Source organism: Quercus suber, unplaced genomic scaffold (assembly GCF_002906115.3).
Source record: "Quercus suber isolate HL8 unplaced genomic scaffold, Cork oak 2.0 scaffold_6, whole genome shotgun sequence".
Classification (NCBI taxonomy): Eukaryota; Viridiplantae; Streptophyta; class Magnoliopsida; order Fagales; family Fagaceae; genus Quercus; species Quercus suber.
This window is the reverse complement of record NW_027069472.1, coordinates 1525983-1538041: the sequence shown is the minus strand read 5'-3', so window position 1 is coordinate 1538041 and position 12059 is coordinate 1525983. Positions and strand designations below refer to the sequence as shown.

At 38.5% G+C, this 12059-nt stretch overlaps 1 protein-coding gene across 1 annotated transcript; it reads left to right on the top strand.

Moving 5' to 3' along the window:
* The first annotated feature begins 9805 nt into the window (after nucleotides 1-9805).
* LOC136067627 (flocculation protein FLO11-like) lies at nucleotides 9806-10873 on the top strand. Its single transcript, XM_065773776.1, has 3 exons — nucleotides 9806-10150; nucleotides 10270-10332; nucleotides 10619-10873. The coding sequence occupies exons 1-3, from the start codon at nucleotides 9806-9808 to the stop codon at nucleotides 10871-10873; spliced, it is 663 nt and encodes a 220-aa protein (XP_065629848.1).
* The last annotated feature ends 1186 nt before the right edge of the window (nucleotides 10874-12059 follow it).

Sequence of the window (12059 nt, the reverse complement as noted above, 5' to 3'; positions counted from 1 at the left end):
TCATAAATTCTCATATTCCAAAATCTTAAAGGCCCGTCTCCAAAAAATAAAATAAAATAAAATTTTAAAGGGCCAGTGTCGTATTAAGTACCACAATTAGATTTAGTTGCTGCCAAATATTTTTTAGTATCTTGACAAACGTTACTCATAATAAAAAATTCTGGCAATTATTAGTCCATTAATTCATATCTCTCTCTCTCTCTCTCTCTCTTTCTCTCTCTCTCTCTGTATATATTCAATTTCATATGCAAATTAGGAAATTATCCAGCTTGTGAAGCCATCTATTGATTCTAAAAAACTAGTGAAATTTTTTATAAATAGAAGTATGTGTATATGTATAATTTCATGGATTCCAATTTATTTTAAGGGCAAAATTTAGTTACAAAATTAGTTGTAATTTTAAATTACTCAATATCTTTTTTTTGGAGATGAATTTTGACAAATCTATTATTTGATTACATCTTCTTCTTATACCCTCTATGCTTGCAAAATTTTTAAAAAATTAAAAACTAATAATTATGTCATCAATAAATTGTTTTCTTGGGTGCTCTTCTAAATAAGAATTCCACTAACACATAAACATAAAACAAAAACAACAGATATAATTTTCTTTAATAAGACAAATATAACATATTAACTTGATGATAAAAAGTAATATATAGAGCCTGGAAGTTATAAATAAACCAATTAAAATTGAGAAAGAGAACTTGGGCGTGTTGGAATTAGCATCCAGGGATGCACCCAAAAAAAAAAAAAAAAACATATTTTGCATCCTTAGACACTACTTTATCTATTTTACCAACTCATTTTACAACTCACCCTACATCCAAGTTTTTATTTTTACATACAATCCAATAAAATAATATAAACTACCCAATAAAATAATAAAAAGTATTATTCTCTCTTTTTTCCCACTCACTTTTTCTCTTTACACACAACCACATATTAAAAAAAAAAAAAAAAAATTTACAACCTATGAACAGTAAGGTTGCATATGTGTAACCTTTTCCTATTCATAAGTTGCAATTTTTCTTTTTTTTTTTAATTTACAAACTCGGATGGAATGGGTTTTGAGTAGTTTAGATTGTAAAATAACAAACACCCCAATTCTAGTGTTTAAAGAGGCTAATGTAAAATTAAGCATTCTCTGCCTATACGTAAAGTTGATGAGATTGATGTATGTGGCCGGCAATTTTTCAACCAACCAATTCCCTACTAAGATAGTGGCTGATAGGTGCTTAGTATATGTATATCTTCTTCTTTTTTTGGGGGGGAAAAAAAGTAATAAATAAAGGTACAAAAATATAACCCTTTTGTGCCGAAAATGGTCAAGAAGTTGGAATTTGAGATGCGGCTTTTATGAAGCCTTGGAAGTCAAGGACGTTTAGCATTGGGATAAAGGTGCCAAAGAAAAACTGTATAACACACTGCGATGAGCTGATCGCAAACCGAACAGCCATCACTTGCCTTTGTGTCTATAAAAACAAAAAGCAGTAGATTTTTTGGATAACAATCAGATTGTTAAACTAAGAGGAATATTAAAATGGTAGGGGACAAAAAATTAAAAATGTTAATTTCTATCGCTCTCAGTCAAAAAAAAAAAAAAAAATGATAGGGGACAGCTACAGGTTTGGAACTCGATAAGTATGGGCTTATGGAGAATCTGGACTTCTGGTCCATTGTCATTAATCTCAAGTATGAATTATGACCTTTCCCTCTCCTTTGATTTTCTTGTCTCTTGGGCTCCCATTAGGTCTAAACATAACACTCTTGACGTGATAGTCATTTCATAAATATAAATGTTTATGGGCTGTGTGGTAGAAGAAGAGTTGGAATTCAAATCTCCAAGAGGAAATTTCACACATTGTGAGGGTCGATGTTTTACGATATCCTGGCTCAAGTTTAAGCAAGGACCCCGGACCCTCTTGTCATAGTTTGAAGGGACTCGGCTTGGTTCCCCACAACTAAATAGGCTGTTTACGAACCAGGTTATGCGCAGAGTAAAGATCCTACAACACGTATACACTGGCAAGCAAGAATATATGTATTGGATAGCAAGAAAAACAGCAAAGGAGGACAATGTAATAAAGAAATACGCGAAATAACTGTTAGAGATCCTCAAATCAGTATGAGATATTTCATTATCTTTTTTCTCTTAATTATAAATTACAAGGTGCTCACAGACTAGTAGGGATCCCCAAACTAATATAAAGTATTTGATTATCTTTTTAATTATGGATCACAGTATGCTCACTAAAACATGATACAAGGTCCAAATGAGCTCAAAAATTACAGACTTAAATGGCTATTCAAGCCTCTAATACTTGCAAAGTTTGAATCCCCTTGAATCTAAGTAAATACTAGTGGCGGTTTATGGGATACCGGGAGGTATTTTTCTATTTCTTTTGAATTTTGATAGAGTTTTCTCAATGATTCTCTTATAATTCCACTATTTTTGAATGACCCTTTGATGTTGGCCTGTCATGGTAGGATTCTAAGGTACCACCAATTTCTCTCTTTTACTCCCCTAGGCATCAAAGCTTGTGCTGTGCCTATTACCCAGATGGTAGGTTCTTTCCTTATTCCTTATAGTTTTCTCCTTTTGGTGCCATTTTCCCTGAAAGTCCTTTGCTGACTTTCCATTCGGTGGTGCTCCTAGGTAGCCGACCTTCAATCTCCCTTCTTTCAATGCTTCCATGCCTTTACCTTTTGTCATTTTTCCAAAATGAGCCGAATCCTTCCCTGCCAAGTCGAAGGTCTTCCCTGCTACTTCCCCTTATGTTTCATCTTTCTGGGTTCCCCGAAGTGCCAGCCTTTTTCTCACGATTTGTTGCTTTCCAAGCCCTCTGGTTTTGCTACATCACTAAGCGCTTGAGGAGGACATATCTATCTTTCGTTTCCTGTGCTTTTTGATTCTCCCTTTTCGAGCTGTCTCAATCCCACTCTGGTTGTGTTGCGCGTCACAAGGATCCCTAGCTCTTGGCAGTCTCTAGGATCTTGGCCCAGTTTCTTTCTTCCTCCTCTCCTTTTTTTTTTTTGTCTTCTAATCTTGGCAGGCTGGGCCTTTGTTTTATGGGCTCTAAAACCTACTCTTTCATGGATCTTGGGCTTCAAATCTTTGGGCCTTATATTATGATTTTTTGAATCTCAACACACATATATACTTAGATTAGACTAGAGTAAAATTGTGTCTCAAAAACAAAAAACAAAGAATTTAACTAGCTTATACATACATGCTCAGAGACTTTTCTTTTTTATTTTTAAATGTCAATATTTTGCAATCATTCCAATTTAGTTTTTATGCATTTGCTAGTAAGATTTATGTTTTTGCTAATCACCAAAAAAGCTAGGAGTGTAACGAGACCTTGCAACAAAGAGTGAACACTGAAATAGCATTGAAGTCATTATTTTCATGTAAGTGTAAACGTGTCATTTTTTTTTAATGCTAGGTCTTATTACACTCCTAGCTATTTGGATGATTAGCTAATACATAAACTTTACTGGCAATAGCATAAATCCTAAATTGGCATGATTGAAAAATTATGACATTTAAAAAAAAAAAAAAAAAAAACTTATAAGGCTAGTTTTAATAATTATCTTAACTCTATCATAACAGATGCATTAGTTTAGGATTTTTTTTTTTTTCTTAGCATTATAGGACTTTATTTATTTGTGGGAACGGAAGTTATTGTTAATAGAGCATATTTGTTTCGAAGACTTAAACCCACAATTTTTCAAAGTACAACTTCTTTAAAAATCAACTTTATTTTTCTCATGCCGTCCAATAGAACATTTTATTTCTTAGGTACATGTAGGGAAATGAAATATAGGACCCAATTAACATCAGCCTAATTAGTAGAAATAAGCCCAACATTGACTGGTCCACTTTGAGATTAAGCCTCTCGAAGAGAATCAAGCCTTGGACCATAGACTAGGCATAGCGCCTAGGAATGGCAATAGGGTGGGCAAGGCTAAAGGATGGAGTCTTCGTCCCCACCCCGCATAGTTTTTTCTTACCCCATCCCTACCCTGCCTCGCATGACGGGGGAAACTTTCTCACCCCATCCCCGCCCCTTGGAGCCCCGCAAAGTTCTGTCCCACCTCGTAAAACTCTACTTTTTGTTAATTTGCCCTACAACTAATACAATTTTTTTAATGAAATATATTTTATTAATAAAAATATACTTGAAATTACAACTAAATTTATCTCATCAAATCAAATCAATTTTTAGAAGAAAAAAATTTGAAAAATATATGGTGTTTAACAAGACAATCACCAAAAAAAAAAAAAATCACATAGTATAACACATAACAAAATAAAGGCAAAGAACCACATTAGGTAAAATAAAATAAGCTAATATTGATATGTTCGTTTAAATAGTAGAGTTTTAGGGTATGAAAATTTTACAATTATAACCTTTAGCAATGCGGGGTGGGGCGAGCACAGGGAAGGGCGAGGCAGGGTGGGTTTAAAAAGTCTAAACCTATCCCCGCCCCGCCCCATGGTGCGGGGCTAAAATCTTACCCCATCCCTGCCCCACCACCTTTGCGAGGTGAGGAAAACCCATGCGGAATGAAGCAAGGAGGGGCAGGGCAAAATTACCATCCCTATAGCGCCATCCTAGATCCAAATGTTGAGGACCCCATCTAAGGTCTAACCGAACTTCCAAGGCAGAATTCTAGAAGGCATGAGTTATTCGGAGGAAGTTTTCTAAAGCCTCTTAATGATTCTACAGTAATCTCCGTCTTGATGAAGGTCACCTACTTGGCACCACCGCATTTAATGCAAAATGACAAGCCTGAACAGTAAAAAAATAAAAAATAAAAAATAAAAAGCCCTAGAAGTCTCTTTTCATGATGAAAAATAAGGAAAAAAGAGTCTAATGGAACAAGAAGTTATTTAGGTGGACAAGGACAACACGCTCTAAAGAAGAAGATAGAGCTAATATAAGGAAGGATAAGGGCAGAAAAAACACACAAAATACACGAGAAAAAGAGATTATTGAGAAAAGGAGAATTTTCCAGAAGATAAGAGTGTGTCTTTGTTCTAGAGAGAAACCCTTGTAATACGATCCATGATATGAAATGATACGAGTTTAGTTTTACATGATTTATACGTAATTATTTCTTGTTCTCATTCAAATTTCTCATTATGAGTTAATAGGAGCCCATAATACAAATTCGTTGTGATCCTAACATTGCTCAATATCTACTACATCCATAGCTGAATTTTTGGGACGAATAGTATATATTTTCAAACAGGCCATTTTTTTAATAAAAAAGGAAAGTAAAATGCTTTAAGAATGTAAAGCTCTTAGGTATTGGTTCATTACCAAGTAAAGGAACTACCAAGTCTATTATGTTCATGCCTAATAGGACTGTATTGGGTAATTGTCCCTCACCATTTTTATTAAAAAGAAAAAAATCATGCCACTGAAAACATCTATCGCCTTAGGTATTGATTCATTGCTTCTTTTTTTTAATAAAAAATAATTGACATGGTTCTTTGCGTGATTAAAAATATTAAATATCCCAGAAAAAAGTCACATAGACAACCATAAGATATAATAAATAACTCATTGATGGAATTATCAGTTACATAGACAACAGTTAGATTCCAATTTCAATCTTGCATTGCTTTAACAAATCTTAGGTTCCAATTTTTTTTTTTTTTTTTTTTTGATAGGTTAGGTTCCAGAATTAACAGTTGATGGAACCGTATTTTTTTATATTGTTGCATCTTTACCCCATGTAATGCAGAATATTTTAAGAAATATCCCTTTAACAAAACCACAACAAATAACCAAATATAAATTTATAAAAATTAAAATCCAAATTAAGGTTACTAAAATTATCTAACGAAAATACTAGTAAAACAAACTATTTTATAATATTTTTTATAAACTGTTGATGTGGCGAATGATTATTGATAAGTGAAAAAATGATGTTAGTGGTTAGCTCATATGAGAACTGTGGTGGGCCTTTTTACATCCTCGGTTGGATTGCCCCTGCTGTGTTGTGGCCTAATGATTCTAGGGTAGGAGAGTTGGGACTGCCCACGACAGGAAACATTGTTACAAAACGTTACAGAAAAAAAAAATATATATATATATACAATAGGATAGCTAAAACACTTTAACTAAAACATTTCTACTGACAACAGTGATACTTAAACAGTTATGTAAAGAGAAAGAAGTGTGATAATGTGATCACAGCTAAAATAAAGTAATAACAAAAAGAAGTCATGTTAGTTTTCAATCAATCATGGCAGAAGAAAAGAAGACAAATCTGTTAAAGGAAGAGACTTGGTTCCTTGACAGATTCAAGTCCAGGAAGGGAACTACCCTCCAATTTGAGTAACCTCAGAGGGCCTTTTGCTGTAGAGATTACTCACTTTGGAAAATGGGCTTAAATGGCTTGACCTCATATTCTTGGTATGCTAGAGAGTGGGCTATTGAGAGGGAGAGAAGTGGGTTGCCTATTGGTGCATGCTCTTACTCCTATCACTCATATTTTTACTCCTAGAATTGGGTTGCCTATTGGTGCAAGCTCTTACTCCTATCACTCATATTTTTACTCTTTGTTTCCTTGTTTTCGTTGCTTCCTTACTTCTTTTGTTTTCTTTCTTTTCCTTTTGGTACTCTCCCTCCGTTATTCGGTGTTGTTGTTTACTACGCACATCCATGGCTTTTTATACTACCTATTATGGCAAGGTTTACCATTTTTACCTCTCAACTACTTTTGGCCTGTTGTGGGTGACCTTCCAGGACTGCCCCACTGGTCTGCCGGCTGCCTAGGCACCACCACTATCCTGTGTTGGCCGCACCACACTTCATTTCTAGACAAAAGTAGTTTTGTTTAGTTTTCTTGCTTCCCTTTGCACTCTTATTTGAATAAGGGCTGAGTTTCTCCCTTACCAACCTCTATAGCATGCACCTAGTGATTCTAGCTCACATTTGCTTCTTTTGGGTGGTATGTCATCCCAATATGACATGTCCCCCAAAAAAGCTTGAGCAGGAACCCCAAAATAGGCTCCCCCTTCTTCCCACTGCTAGACCATACCCTTTCTTACCTCTAACCCATGGCTCACCTCCCTTGTATTAGCTAAGTACAAGTAGGTGGTGCCTGGGCCTTGCTTGTGTGCTCCAACCCCATATGAGTCCATTGCCCCTCTAGCGTTCATGCGTTTGCCATTGCCTACAAGTTTGTCTAGTTCTACTACACGTTCTACTGCTTGTTTGACTCTTATGGCGTGGATGAGTCATTGGGTCTTCATTCTCTGTGTCTTATTCCTTCTTCGGGCTAGACATTGCTTGGGTGTGGGTTTCTTCTTCTTTAATCTGGCCCACGTTTCCTTTCATCCCTTGTCTATAGGCTAGTTGGTGCTCCTGCCACACCACTGTGTTGTTTCTATCATGATATCATTTAACTTTGTTTGCTGGACTTCCTCTAGGCCCATGGGCCGAAGTGCTTACCATCCCAGTTTCATAGGTTACTCCTCCTTTTAGTCTTTTTTATTTTTTTTACTGCCCAACATTCTTGCTGGACTAGTTTACACAACATCTTAAGCTTCCCCAGCCCATTTTATTCTTTAGGGCATCCTCGGCCCATTTCATTTTTCCCTTCTTTTTTACATTCCCATGGGCTTTTGTTAAATTCTTTGGGCTCCCTTGGCCTAATTGCCACATCCTTTTCCTTTGGGTTTATTGGCCTTCAAACCAATCTCATTTACCAATTCTTTTCTTTAGGCTCCACCGGCTCTTTTTTTGCTTTCTTTCTATTTCTCATGATTCTCATAGGCTTACTACTTCATTTTTGGGGGCTTCCATGGTCCATTGGCTTTCTTTGGAGCCACTTTGTTATTTTGTGGGCTCGTGGACCATTATTCCTGCTATTCAAGCTCAATGGTTTTTACTTTGCTATTTTCTTTCTTCACCCTTTTTTCATATTGTTGGCTTCTTCTGCCATTAGGCCCTATTGCCAAAAATGGGCCTCAACATTCAGCCCCCTGAGTATATGAATTGCTCGAGCGGTTCATATGCAAATAAAATCTTCTTTCTTTTCTCTTCTTCCCCCTTTTTTTTTTCTTTTTCATGGGTTTTTTTAACAGTGGGCCCCACCTTTTTTTTTCTTGTCGTGAATGGTGTTGTCCCCTTATCAATCTATGGTATGACACCCTCATCCATTTCCCTGTGATGCCCAGTGACTACTTGCCTCTGCCGCCAAGCCATTTGTGGCTCTCCATTTGCCGCCATGACATGGAGGTGTCATGGGCCCCTTTGGCTTCCTCAATCCCTGATCTTGACATATGCAAAGGAACTTCTCTTCCCATGCCATCCTCTTCGAATTTAGGTTAGGTACCTCTTTAGGTTGGAAGGAATGGATAGATGAAAAGTTGTCCGATACAGATTTCATGGTGACATTGCAGCAAGCTGGCATGTGGAAGGCCATTGTTTCATTACGTTTCTTGTTCAACTATAGGGACTTATTTAATCTTTATCATTTCGTTCACCGATGGTGTAGCGCCACCCATACCTTCTTCCTTTCTTGCGGTGAGATCACCATGACCTCGGAGGATGTGGTGAATCAACTGTTGTTACCCATTCTCGGTCATGTAAACCAGAGCAATATTGAGATTTCCTTCGAGGAGGAGGCCATGGAGGCCGAGTTGAAAGGATGTGTGGAAATGTGAAATTGTCGCATTGGGTTGAGGCTTTCTCCAAGGCTTCCGATGTAATATGTCGTGTGGCTTTTGTTGCATTTTGCCTTTGTTGTGTTCTACCTCTGTAAGTTCATCTTTGGCTCTCACCCTTATTATGCTATAAAACCTCTTTATTTCTGGTTAGCTATAAAGATTTATGTCGAGGTGAGTCTATCATTGGCCCCTATGTTTCTAGGTCATTTGTATGTGCAATTGGACATTTTGCAGAGTGATGAGAAGCAGGTAGGCTCTTACCACATAGTTACTACTTCTGGCCACAATGCCATTTTGCAACATTTGCTGTAGGAGCATTGTGCTCGGCACTTGGCTAAGTGCAAGTCTATCCATTTTGCCAAAGAGAAGTACCATTCCTGTCCAAAGGTTATTACTGATTTTTTTGGCCGTTTCGTGTCTGATTTTCCATTGGCTTACCGTTGGGTTGGGTTAAAGCTGTTTAGGCATCCTACCGTCAAGTTTTTTGATAAAGGAGTTGACTTTTGTTGAAGGGCATACAGGAGTTTGGGCACTGGTTTCACATGTGCTGATTCAGTTATAGGCCCTTTTATTGACATTGCTGGGACCAAACCCTGTTGACTGCCTTTGATGAGAGGGGGATTACGTACTTGGTAGCCAATACTGCTAGGTGGCTGCCTTACCTTGCTGATGAGGGCATCCGCTTTGTACACTATTTTGCCAACAAAATGAGGAGGTAGTTTGGGTTGGATCAGGACATACCTGATGATTTCTCTGCCATTCTAGAGTCCACTACTTCCGTTCGACCATTTCTATAGCCTAGTGCTTTTGAGTTTTGGAGCAAGCGTTTCACAGTAGTCACTATTCCGAGTTCACAGAGAGAGGGTCTTTACACAGCCGTGATACATGGGTATTAGCAAGCCATGATGCTTCATTTAGGCAAGAGTTGTTGGGTGGCCATGGGTTTTCTACATTCCTCCTAATGATTTTCATGCCATAATTTCTGCCAACCCATGATTGTTGCTTCCCACTAAGTCTGTGGTGGCATATGCTAGGAAACAGAATAGGTCTACCATATTTGAGTGGCAGACGAAGGAGAAGGGGTGGTACTTGTATGCTGGTGAGTACCCTATGGGTTGGAAGAGAAATGTAAAGGTGGTGAACCTTCCTACGCCTGCGAAAAAGGGCTTGGTGTCTCAAACCACCAAGCCCAAATCTGCCAAGATAGGGGATGATTCTTCTGAGACTTGTTCTAACATTGTTCCCTATGAGGGTGGCCTTCCTCCCATTGGTAACATAGTTCTTGAGGGTTCTCCTCCTCCGTTTGCTCGTACTCGTTCCAACAAGCATTCTACTGCAAGTAAGCCCAAGCCTTCCACTCCAAGGCTATCCATGGATGCTCCTCCTTCTAACAAGACCTGCGGTAGCAAGAGGAAGACATCTGCACCAGTTCCATCAACCACTACTAAGAGGAAAGTTTGTTATCTCTAAACCTTGCTTTTTCTTTATTTTTTTCTTATTCATGGGGACTTCTTGCAGCTAACTTTGCATGTATACTTATTCAGCTCCCTTTTTGTCTTATTATTCCTTGGCAGTCTAAGCATAAGGAGGACACTTCTACAACCTGCCCCATCTTACTTGACAAGCCCAAGTTGGAGGTACATTCCTTCTCTCTGCATGCATTTTTATTGCCACGTGTTGTCATGTGCTTTCTCTCTTCTTCTTCTTTTTTCTTTTTGCTTTTTTTTTTTTTTTTTGGCATGTTTATTTATTTCTCCTTCCTACCTTAACATCCACCGTCCTTTTTTCTCTTCTCCTTCCCCTTTTTTTTTCTAGGTTGATCCCGAGCCCCTTTCTATTTATCACCCCACGAGTGGGGAAGTTTCTTTTGCTATAGGCACGCCTATGGAAGGCTTCTTTAATGGGGCTGACATTGTGGTTTAGGTCATGCCCTTTGTTTCTACTGTTGCACAAAGAGCTCCTACCAAGGCTCCCATTCCTCCACCAAAGCCTGTACCTGTTGAGGAGAGTGCCCAGGCCGAAAGCGTTGGTGAGTTTGCTCCCATTCCTGCTAAGACTCCTACTCTACGTAAAAAAGTCACTCCTGCAAGTGCATCATATACTGGAAGTGCTTCTTCTGCTACTCATCTTGTCATCTCCGCCAGCGACCCTTTCATTGCCCTTTCTCAGGCCATTTAGGATAGCTCCTCATTGCTAGTCACTCCTTCATCCATTCCTAGTTTTGCCACTCGAGGGCCTGATGCGGATTTGTCCTCTGATAAGGGATCTGAGAAGGCCCTTAAGGATTCCAAGGATGAGCATATCATGAGGACGAGGATTTCTGATTCTAATGAGGAAGGTGAGCATGAGACCAAGGCTATGGGTATGTGTCTTTTGTCCTTGAAAGATCTTTTTTTTTTTTTTTCTTCCTATCATTTCTTGGTACCAACTTCTGACTATTTTGTGCATCAATTTTCTTAGCCACAGACATTCCTGAGGAGCCCAAAACTGCAGTAGATATTGTGATGCCTACAACCCCTACTTCTGCCACACCTTTAGCCCCCACTCCTACGGATCTTGGTACTTTCCTTTCTTTCATGTCCTCTTTAATTCTCCTTACGGATTCATCCCTTCACTTTTTCTGTCTCTTATGAACTCATGCTATACTTCCTATTTCTTCCTAGGTCCGACTCTTGTTGAGATGGCTCCATCCTCTCGGTTTGAGGTTGGTAGCAGTTCTGCCACAATTCCTGATCCAGCGAGCAAGGCCGTTACCTTCTTCATCCAGTTTGACCAGCCTGAGACTAATTATCTTGATCCTGCAGATTTATAGGGTGCTGGAGCCCCCTATGTTGACTTTCACAATTTTCGGGTTCTTGGGGAATGCATCCCTCATTTGGAGGCAGTTTATAACAATCGTCGGAACTTTATGTATAGCTTTCTTTTTTGGCCAATCCGCGAGGGAACACTTCCTCAAGCTACTAGGGAGTGTGATGAACGACATTGAGCACAACTTTATTGATTTCGTTTTTGCTGAAAGGATTTTGCAATGAAGGGCTGCAGTTTAGGATTTGATGAGGGTTGGATTTCCTGTGGAGTTTCTGCTAGATCATTTACGAGAGATTACTCGAGCCTTCTTTACGAAGAAGGTTCAACCTACTGTGGACGCCACATATGCTCGCATCAAGACTTTAAAGAATGAGGTGGCCGACCTAGAGGCACGTCGTAAGTGTCTCCTTTCTGGTGTTGCTAGCCCCAACCGCTTTAGAGATTAGATCCTTATTTCAAGCCTTTGATTACATAATGTTTCTTAAGCATAATAACGCTTTAACCATTTGCCATTATAGGGTCTATTAAATCTTTTCTGTTCATCTGGGCCAAACGT